The following is an 11,721-nucleotide window of genomic DNA, read 5'->3' as shown; positions in this document are numbered from 1 at the left end:
GTGTGTGTGTGTGTGTGTGTGTGTGTGTGTGTGTGCGTGCGTGTTTTGATCAATGAAGGAAGTGTGTGTGGTGCCTGTTCTGCCTCAGGCAGGGGATGGGGAAATAGGATGAGCTAAAGTAATGCTCTTAAAGCTGCTGCATTAAATATAAATGTTCTTCTTTTATGCTCTCTTTTATTTTATAAATCTCAGCAGTGTCCTCTCTAAATTCTTCACAACACTCGGGAAGTCTCACTGTGCTGCTGGTCCAGCTGAATAATTGACAACCCCTCAACTGGCATTTTAATACCAAATTTGTGTGTATTTTATAAGTGTGCGGCCCGTTTTTTTTTTTCTAATCATTGTTTCTGTGTGTTCTTAATGATGCTAGACAACTGAGAAGACCAGAATATATCAGAATGACTTTTAAAAGTTAAAAGATAAGTCAATACAAACCACTTGATTTGGCAGCACTCATTTCAAACCACGAATAAAGCAGTGCTTTTGAAGTGAAAGGCAGTATTTGATGATTTGTATTTGACTGTTTGGAGCATTTACCAATAAGCGCCACAGCATTGGCTGACAGACACTGTGAACTATGTGATAATGATGTTTTCACAAGTTCCCAAATTCAGCTGCAGACAGCAGTGCAGATGAATTGCGGGTGTGTGCAGCAGCAGGGAGCTCTTTGAAAATGTAATGCTGGTTCCAACGATGGGGACTGTGACAGCTCTTATTATGCTGTTGCAAATCAGCAGCAAGCAGAGAGTAAGTTGTTTTGCGAGGCATGAATTTGGTTATTTGAACAAGTTAACGTAAGGGCCGATAAACTAGGAGGGATGTAGTGTGTAACAGGAGTTCACAGAAATGCATAATACATGCTTATAATTGAACATAATTGGCGCTGGGATCAATCTTATGCAATACATAGCCTCCAAAGAGCGTTACTTATTCTTAAATAAATTAAATATTCATCTTTTCTCATGCGTTTATGTCTAATACAGAGAAAAACACAGAAATGGTTTGATGCTGATATTAACAAAGCTAACATCTTGGTAGCTGATATGTAATTTGACATTAACCTAACATATGTAGCAAAGACTTATGTAACTTTTATAATGTGTAATGATCCAATCACCATCTGATAAAGCTCAAATGGTGACATAATAGCTTTCTAAAGTTTACCAGGTTAAATCACAACAGTGCTAATAGGAATGTATTTTATTGAATATCTTCAAACATGGTGCTTCCTTGAGTAAGATCAAGTTCAAGTGTATTTAGTCTACATTAAAGCTGTTGTAAAATATTTTACTATATATAAAAATATATATTTTTACGTATTGGTAGAATATGTATTCGTAATACGTATTTTTATTTTTTTTTTTACATATTAATGTAATGTGTCATTGTGTCATTGTGTCCTGCCAGTGGTCCTACAGCCACCTGCAGAAACAGTGCTCATGTATGCGCTGCTCATATCCTTCCCTGCACAGTGCTTACTGCCATTCAAGCTGAAGACTGCTGGTGTGCTCTAGCAGGGCTAATGTTAGGAAAAACAACCTAAGACTAACATACCAATATGTTGTGGATGTAGAGCTGTAGCGCATCAGAGCCGGGGGAACGGACCTGTAGGGTGTGCTTGTTCAAAGTTTCAGTCCACTGTTTTCTCAAAACTCCCTACTGCAACTTTTAATAACCTACATTTCTGTAAACACAACCATTTTCCTCAGAGGTTTGAACTAATGAATCCAAAGTGGATTTCCTTTATCCGAAAGCTTAAAAACGAAGATAACCATTGCTTTGCATTAGTTATGTGGTTGATGGGCATTTACAGTGAAGGCTGAGTCTTTTACAATAATGTTTTAAGCAGAATCATTAAAGAAAAAAGTACAACCTCTCACAAATATATGGGTTATACAAACCACCACACACTACCAGTCCCCACAGACTCCAACATATAATTTACTGAACACAGCGCAAGACGAAAAGCTGTGAAATATTAAGCACACCCTGAAGTCTCTACACATGGCCAAACCACAACCCATTAATTTTAGGGATGTACTTTCTTTTTTATCACCGCTGCAAATCTTATGTAACACAACAATTACAAAGGATGATCTGACACAGTAACAACTTGAAAAGCCTTGTAAAAATCGATAATACCCCATTTACCTTAGACACTAACATTTTTGCTTTTCACAATTTTCTACTTTTGTAGCTGTTACTATGCTAATCCTCACACTTTATTTTGCAACATGTGGTTTACACAGAAACATTACAAGATTTTATAACATTTTTTTATATGAATTGTTCAAATATGGCCAATTTACTCTTTGGGTTTTGGTCCTACTCTGACTTCCAGTTACTTTTAAACACTCAGGGGAATTTAGTATCGGGTCAGATGACAAACTTAAATTTTTTTCAAGGAGGTGTCTGGCTGATATCCATCTTTCCACAGAACCCACTTCAAAAAAATCTGTCAGATTCTTGTTTGGGATGATAGATTGCTGCAAAGACAAAGACTTGATGCAATCAGTGGAGCTTCCTAAAATGGATAATTTCTCAATAAATCTCATTCTTCTGATACAGACCTTGCCAAGTAGTAAAGGTAAGATGGATGGGGAAAGGAGGGTGCAGCGGGGGTTAGAGACAGGCGGGACTGATGATATTTGACTGGAGTCCAGGATATCTTTCCAAATATGCAGGACAAACCGGAACCCCACCAGAAACAGATATGCAAATATGTCCTGCATATTTGGATTGATTGCAGGAGAAAAGCAACAATGAGGCTACAAAGATTTCATGGCATAGGATTGAAATGAAGGTGACTTAGTCGTGGTATTTTTCCCCAACACGTTTTTATTTCATGATTCCTCTAAATCAGGGGTGTCAAACTCATTTCCTTTTTCGGCCATAATGAAGACCATGATTGTCCTCAAACAGGCGACTGTGGTAGGTAAAACTACCCATCAACAATTTGATGAAAACTTCAGAAGATTAAATAATATTTAACATCCTCTCACATGCTAACTAGCTTTGGCTTTATACAAATAAAAACTGATTTGGTTTGACTTTTTTTAAACTTAAACAATATTAAAGCACACAACTGTTATCTTCGGACTATGTTTCTGTGGCTATTATTATTATGAAGAGTCTGAACGACCAACAAACTATAGTTCTGGAGGGACTCGAGTTTGAGACATGAGCTCTCAATAATTAACTGAATTTGATTGTTTTGGCTTATATTTAGGACTGAATTGGAATGCATGGAATGAGACCTGAATCTGTCTATTTAAAAATATATTTCTACTTAATCTGGACTAAAGTGGATAATCTGTTTTCAGATAAAAATGGGAGGTATTTGTCTGAAAGCGTATTGAGGTAACATTTGTCGTGAACCGGTGTTGTATGAATAACTCGACTGAATAGAACAATACATTTTAAAAATATAGATATCCAATTTGATATTTGTAGTAGATTTATACTAAATGTGTAGATTTGTCTGTGATGTAATTTTGCTTAATATAAACCCAGCGAGCCTCCTAATAATATAATATTATATAATTTCTTTCCCTTTACGTATTCAAACACAAACAAGGAAGATTTATGTTCCGATTTGAAAAAAAAAAAACCTAATTTTAATTAATATTTTTACGCAACTGTTAGAAAACACAAATACAATGTTATGAGATGCATAGATGAGGATTATTAAACTCACCCTCCTTTGATGTAATCCAAGAATGTGTGCTCAGACTCTACATTGAATGATAATAATGACACCTGGGACACAAAAAAAGAACACAGCACGTTTATTAATTTAATAAAAATCAAATCTGCCAATCTATATATTAGGTTAACCATCCACAAAATTACTTATCCATACAGAATATCCATGGAGTCTATTAGTATAAGAATCACTGCACATGAGCATGGCTGATGGATGATCAGCATGATGGATAACTATTCACAGATTTTAATTACAGCCACGGCATTCACCAAGAGCAAGAGCAGTAATAAAAAAAAAGTCTCATTTATAAACATTTTATAATTACTCCATTAACAGGACAAGGAGAAAGCTTACATTTATCTTTAACTAAGAAAAAAAAAATCTTTAAAAAGAGGCGTTGGACTGCTTTGTGAAATGAGTTTAGTGGAAACCTGATGGCGAACCCGGAGCTGCAGAGGAGTGAAGGAATGAAATGCAGCCTTGATATTAGCCTCACCGTGCCAGAGTTGATATATCGCTTTTTCTTTAGTTTCTTCTTTGGATTCACCACCTGGAATGAAGGCGGGGCAGGAACAAAGGATAATGACAATGTGAACCTGCAACACAATTCCCTCCATCCACCCCTGGGCGAGTAATAAAAACATCTTTGTCCTCCTGTTCCTTGTCTGTAAGGGTAATGGTGCATAGGGAATGAATCCAATATCTGCAGTAGGTGAGAATGAGGTACCATTGATCATGCCTCGCAGCAAGACACAGATTATTCAGGAGGATTTTTATAACCACCTACTCCATATCCTACATGCATCCTTGGGGACAAAAGAATACTTGTCCTACATTTCAACCCTCGGGAGCAAACAAAACAATAACTACATTCAGAATGAATTAAATTGTGCAGATCCACAGGCTGTGCGGGGAAGAGGAACGTGGGTAGGAAAATGGTCAAAAACAGGTGATATGAGCAGCGAGATGAGAAATTACTGTATTTTTTCTTCCCCTTTAATCAAAGTTACATTAAGAGCTTGCAGCCAAAAAAAAAAAAAAAGAATGTAACCGAGAGAGCAAGGTCAAATGTGTCTGCTGCTTAATCTATGCGTTTGTGCACAAACATAAAACATCGGCCTGAAGGAAACTTTCTGTCTCTTCTCAATGGTTTCTAAAATTAGTTTTGACCACAAAGATGATGCCTTATAGCTCTACAGCCTCTACTGTCTGAACTCAGGTTATGTCGAAAAAAAAGGTTATGTCAAAAAAAATATCACATGCCATTCAGCCAGCTTTTCTTATCCCTACAACATGTAGAGTTAATGCTTATAAGCTTTGTGCATGTCAGGTTGAGTGTGAATGAGGCTGAACATTGTAACCTGCTACCTATTCAAAGTCTTTTTTCATCCATGGATAAAAAAAAGGAAGCTTGATTCTTTTGTAGCCATCCTTAAAGTAGTTCAGGAACTCTTTATCACCGTTCTGGTCCATAGCAGCTTTAAGACTCTGGTGTGTTTCTTTTTCTAATTAAATTGAGGCCAGCTCTTATTGAATGTGCCTCTATGTATGTCGGCACCGTAAAACGAGTAGATCTCTGCAGAATCCTCACTCTTTCTGCAACCACTTTTTCAAACCCAACACCTTTTATTTTCAGATCGGCCACCTCCTGTAGCTGAATCAAAAGCTGCTATATTATAGCAAGAGATTTAATCAGCAGGTTACACCAAATCTGGTTCTCCAAGTAGTACAAAAATAAACCCAAAGCATTGCAAAGGTATTGATATTCCTTAAAACTTTTCATATTTTGTCATTTTGCAACAACACTCAATGAATTTTATTGGGATATTTTGACAAAGTAGTCCATAATTGTTCATTTTTTTGAACAATTGAGATAAAGGATCTCTTCTTTGGGGGAGTCCTGGTGAAAACGGTAAAACACGTAATCTGGAATTTAAGGAAATTTTCACAAATAATAGTCTGATGTGGCACACGTACTCAGCCCTTTGACCTGTGAAAGACCAAACCCACTGCTTTCAGCTCATGTAATTAGTAAATGGAGTCCATCTGCTTATTGTTCATGGAGGCTGTGGAGGAGCGATAGAGGTCTGCAGCCTGGGTGGGATGATGTGTTGACCGGACAACCATTTATTGAACCTAAAACATATTTTATTTTTATACAACAGTGGGACAAATGAGACCATTAGAAGTCCTGACTCTAGTTTGCCACAACTAGAGACACTTTAAACATGCAGAAGAAAATATCTGGTAAACATTTGTGTTTTTTGGTTTATGTGCAAATTGCTACATGCAGCTGAAAAGTAACAATGTGCATCATCCTGAAAAAAAAAAAAAAAAACATTTCCAAAGTTAAACATGGTGGCGACAAGGCTATGTGGATGCAAATCTTTAACTAGGCCAGAGGTTCAACTTCCAGCTGGACAAGGATACAAAAAATACTGAAGGAGCTATAATTGAATGGTTTAGTTCAAAGTATATTGAAGGGTCCAGTCAAAGTCCATACCAAAATCCATTGAGCTATTCGTATCATGGCTAGAAAGTTGCATGCTATGGATGCTCTTCATCCAATCTGACTGAGTTTCAGCTAATTTGCACAAAAGAAACAACAAAAACTTCCAGTTTCTAGATGTGAAAAGCTGTTAGAGACATAACCAAGAGAGAAATGGAAATGTTTTCACTGCTTTGTGTTGGTCTGTCAGATAAAAATTCAAATAAGATACAGTGAAGTTTGAGGTTATAATGTTGCAAAACGTTAAATAGGTCAAGGAGTAAGTCCTGTCAAGCAGCTATGTGGCTCCACTTTGTTTGTATTTTCACCACATACAGTAGAAATCCTTGACAGGTCTGTTGAGGATAAAATGAGAATTCATGCTTTTAATCTCACTATTAACTCATTTATTGGTATTAAATAAGACTTTCCTGAGCTTCTGGGGATGATAATATTTTACGTTTCTTGAGTACCGAGCAGAAAAATGGCCTTAGCTGCTAGTCATTGTGCAGCAGTTACCATGTAACCTATTTTAATCCACAGTTGGCTTGGTGCGCCTCCTATTTGCCACGACACGGAGTGTGAATGAAGAAAAATGTTCTGCTGAACAAATGGAGTCATCATCCCTTTAGAGTTTGAAATAAATGGGTCAGGTTTGCATTGTGACCTGGATTCTATATCTAAGCCGTTTAAAGCAGGGGAACACCATGACAAGACATCAAACAATACTCAAGAGGAAGCCTTGCGCTACATTCACTAATTATTCTCGAGGTTTCATGGGCAAATGTGTAGAAAACTGCTTCTTTTTTCATCTCCACTCACCTCATATAGATGTAACTGGCTCTGGCCTCTGCATAGCTCTTTGTAGCTTGTTGTGAATTCACCAATGAAATCGTGACTGGTGGAAAAAAACAAAACACAAAACGTGTGTCATGAGGACGATGAATGTAGTGAAAAAAAAAAAAACACAGCCTAACCCTACTAAAACACAAACTTTCTAATCTTTAGTCTGTAAATTATTTTTCCAATACTGGTAAAACTAATAGCAGAAATAGAAATTCAGGTTTAAAGCTATTTCATAAACAATCATAACATGGAGTGACAAAGCATAGATGATACTCTACAATAAGAGTTTTACAAGTTGATGTTGATCATTACCTCCCATCTCTGTCCCAGTCATACACCTCCGCCTTGATTGTCCTGTGAAGACACCACAGCAAGACAAAAGAGTTCATTTCCATAACGAGCTCCAACTTTGATGCCAGCAAGAAGGTACGGTATTTATTCAAAACAATATGTATTTTTTATGGATAATGGGTAAAACTGAAACTCTTAACAATCACATCATCTTGTTGTTTCTGTGCCAGACAAGTAATCTGTTATGTTTTCCACCTACAGCTAATGCATACACAACATTTAAGATTAGAATATTATATCAGACCAATGAAAATAATCTGAATACAGCAAAGGTTGTTATTTCCAAAAGGTGCTTCCAGTCTCACAAACAAGCCTCATCGAAACCCATATTCTGATTGACGGAGTATGACTGTGTTAGCCTGAGAGGATTTGAGAAAAGAAATGCTGTCTCCATCCTTTTGAGCTGAAACGGGGTGGGGGAAGAGTATCAGGACGCGTCCCTCAGCCTCCCGTTAGCTGCTGTCAATCATGTCTCAGTGGGTCCAAAAGAAGACGGGATGACAGAGAGCCGCCCTGAACTCATTCTGTCTGCACTGTTTACCCACATTATAAAGTTGTTTAATCCAATCTTTTTATTGTGAATCTTTTCTCTAATTACTGCTTGAACATTCAGTCCGAATCAGAGTAGGAAAAAGTTCATTTTCTGAGAGATTTTCGACACCATGGGAGAAACTACTAATGCATGTTGACACTACGGATAACTTCAGGCTGGTGATGAGTTGGCATTGAAATAGTTATCGGTTCCAAGAAGAGACTTAGAGCACCTCCTTAGCTTCAGTTGCAGTCCCCAATCAATTTCGCTCTCGTATTGCTCGCTGGAGTAGAAATGAGAGCGATTCCACTTTCTGATCACTAATGGAGCCAAGTGATTACAAGAGTTTTATCAGATTCGCAAAGCAAGATGTGATTGCAGAGAGCAGAGTGTGCTTCCTCCTTATTATTGTCATCTTGTCATTATCTTGATTTTTACTGTAGAAAAACATGAGAAACATGGAACAAAAGTAACATGAAGTATTTAATCCACAGTGCCTTGCAAAATTATTCATAAGCCTTCAACCTTTACACTTGTTGTTTGCACGTGTATCCAGGATCTTTAGTCCAACATCCAAGTAGTAAAATTCAGTGAAACTAAATACCTTTTTAGAAGTAATGTACTTTGAAAATGAAGTGTAACTGTGTGAAAGCGTCAGAGGGGAAAGGAGAGCTGTCAGCATCATGAAGACACATCGGTCATAAATAAAGCTGTGGAGAATTTTTATTAAAAAACAATAACCAAACTCAGCATTTGAAATTGGAAAGAGCAAGACATGGCCGGCCACACAAATGATACAAGCAGTGATGAGGCCCATGATAACTCTGAAGAAGCTTCAAAGATTCACAGTTCATGTGGGAAAAATCTTTATTGTAAATTCTATGAATTTGCCCTTTTTGTACGCGTTGAAAGACGAAAGCCAACGTTGAAAGAAAGCTACGTGAAGTCCCGTCTGCAGTTTGAGTGGGGGAAACAACAAAGAAGGTGCTGTGATAAGATCAGGCCAAAATTTATCCAACAGGGACTTAGGAAGCTGGTCAAAGTTTATGGGAGGTAAATGGAGCTAAATCCAGCACCAAAAAGTATGTTCAAGGTGGCATAAATTATAATAAAAAATAAATCGTGCTTTGGTTGAGGTTCACCTTCCAGACAGACATACAACCTTAGACAACCAATTTGTCCTAAAAGAAAAAAAGCATAAAAATATATATTTTTAAACAGGATCACTAAGAGAAAATTACATTTTAAACTGAATTTTAAATGGTGCTAACTAAATTCAGAACAGGAAAAACCCACAGCAGGCAATATCTGATGATAAAAGTGAGTAGAGCCTAAATTGCTAGGAGTTTCTTTTGCAGCATAAAGCCTCAAAGGGAATCAGACATCTTTCATGCCTCTGCTCCATCTGTCTGACCCAATTAGTTTCTCCGGACAGGTGAGCAGAGGCAGGATCGAAACATCGAAACGGGGAACCTTCGTTGACACCTGGTGTGGTGAAGAGGGCAAAGTTTAACATGTTCTTCTTCACTCTCATGAATATCTGCACCTACACACCTTGATGATTCGACACACACACACACGCACGGACATACGATGACGGGCTCTTCTGTTTATCCCAACCCACTGTCCGCATACACAGAACAACAAGTGCAGCCACTCTCCCTCACTATCTTTGTTTATCCTCTTATTTCTTATTTTGCTGTCGAAACTCCTACTGCTGCTCGGGTGCTTTGCAAGGCGACGGTTTGCCATGAAAAGAAGCAGATAAGATGGAAGATGCTGCTGCCAATAAGAGATGTGAAATGCTGAAAGGTTTCCACTGTTTGTGGGTGACTGAATGAGCAGATGGGGGGGAAGGAGGATTTGCAAAGAGAGAGAGAGAGGCCTTTATTGAACAGTGAAGCAGGAAAATTGACTCAACCTTGAATTTGATGCATTTCTCCATTTACTATTAGAGATGCATCGATCAGAAAATGTCCAATCACTTCTGTGTCTTTCAGTCACTGGAAATTAACAAATTCAATAAAGTCCTCCAGATGCTTTTGACCTTTATGCTTCAAATGAAGGTCCTGGACCCTCTGCTACTGAGAGACGATTGCTTGCTGGAGGCGTGGATACAGTTAAAGTTTTACCTAATTTCAATCGCGGATATAATGCTCACGATGAAGTTTATCTGAAGTTGCCAGCGCTGTAAACAACCATCCTCCGGTGCGAAAGGAGAAGTGCTGAGCTGAATGAAATGACTGTTAATGTTAATTACTGAACGTCTTTGTTCACTTGCTCTGCTTCCGATGCCAAAACTGCAGGAGGAAAATCAAATCAACATCATCGTTCACAACTTCTCCTGTTCCCTGATTGGCCCGGTTGAAATTCTACTAAAGAAATTAAGCTCAATGGGAGAAAGCATGGACAGGGCATTGAAGGAAGATTAGAATCAAGTGCAATTGCGTAGAAAAGCAATTGCTAGGCTAGGACAGAGATATCACTACAAATAAAACCCGACTAAAAATCCCAGCAAGATCTAGAGAAACTCATCCAGGCATTTATCTTTAGTCGCATTGATGACTGCAGCAGCGTCCTTATAGTTCTGCCTAGAAAATCAATCAGACAATTGCTGCTGATCCAGAATGCTGCTGCCTGTGTTCTGACTAAAACCAGGAAGATGGAGCACATAACACCAGATCTAAAGTCCCTACATTGTAAAGCTCCCTGTAGCTCAGAGAACAGACTTTAAAATACATTTGCTGTTGTTTTATCAAACTTCCAGACCCCTCAGGTCTTCTGGTTCTGGTCTGCTCTGCATTCCCAGAACTAGAACGAAACATGGAGAAGCAGCATTCAGCTTCTGTGCACCACAAATCTGGGACACTCTTCCTGAAAACTGCAAAACAGCTGAAACACTGAGTTCCTTTAAATCCAGACTTAAGACACACCATTTTAGAGTTGATTTTGAAACATTATAAATGAAACATTGATAAACATTCTGGTGTGTAATAATGCCATCAGACAAAATGTTATGTTTGGATTGTCGACTGTGTCTTCTATGACTATATTTTATGATGTAAAGCACTTTGAACTGCCTTGTTGCTGAAATGTGCTATGCAAATAAACTTGATTGATTGATTGATTGATTGATTGATTGATTGATTGATTGATTGATTGATTGATTGATTGATTGATTGATTGATAAGATATGTCATGCAAGATGAGTTGCATGACATATTGCTTTCTCGAACTTTACATCGACATTTTCAGCTGTCTTCATCATCTTCAACTACTATAATTAGCACGAATAGCTGTCAATTGTTTTCCAAGCAGACCCTGTTTGCTAACTTTGCTGCTGTCAGCACAACCTATTAGCGTGTAGCTGTTATGCATTCACTGATCAGTAGAAAGGGACCATTTTTAGTTTTCAACGACTCCATAACACATCAGGGCTGGTGAAGGAAATAATCGGATGATTTTAGTCATTGGTGTGTTTAAATTATGTGGATCACAACAATGTGAAAGTTGGGTTTTGCTTAAAAACTCGGAGCTTTGGGGTTTGTTTGAGTATGTGTGTATTATTGAACATTAACTGTGGGAGACCAGCCAACCTACCTTTCATAGTCCCCGTTGCAGAGTGCTCTGACAGGGATGGAAAAGGGCTCCCACACAGGATTCAGGGTGTTCTTCACCACCTCAGTCTTGTGACAAATGGTAAACCTGGAGAAAAAGATCAACAGAAACTTACAACCCTGGAGGAGCACAGAGCTTCAAAACAAAACCAGGACCTAGAAAGAATCTCTCCACAGCAGC

At 38.1% G+C, this 11,721-nt stretch overlaps 1 protein-coding gene across 2 annotated transcripts in view; it reads right to left on the bottom strand.

Moving 5' to 3' along the window:
• LOC103129672 (copine-5-like) overlaps positions 1-11,721 on the bottom strand; it is an 86,171-nt gene that overhangs the window by 25,362 nt on the left and 49,088 nt on the right. For both annotated transcript variants that reach the window (XM_007540844.2, XM_007540845.2), the window contains 5 exons: positions 11,524-11,628; positions 7,353-7,394; positions 7,017-7,092; positions 4,203-4,256; positions 3,698-3,759 (listed from right to left, as the gene is read on the bottom strand). In XM_007540844.2, coding sequence (XP_007540906.1) covers positions 3,698-3,759; positions 4,203-4,256; positions 7,017-7,092; positions 7,353-7,394; positions 11,524-11,628 — 339 coding nt within the window. The remainder of the gene's footprint in view (positions 1-3,697; positions 3,760-4,202; positions 4,257-7,016; positions 7,093-7,352; positions 7,395-11,523; positions 11,629-11,721) is intronic.

This window comes from Poecilia formosa, unplaced genomic scaffold (assembly GCF_000485575.1).
Source record: "Poecilia formosa unplaced genomic scaffold, Poecilia_formosa-5.1.2 Scaffold566, whole genome shotgun sequence".
Classification (NCBI taxonomy): Eukaryota; Metazoa; Chordata; class Actinopteri; order Cyprinodontiformes; family Poeciliidae; genus Poecilia; species Poecilia formosa.
This window is presented reverse-complemented; position numbering and strand designations above follow the sequence as displayed.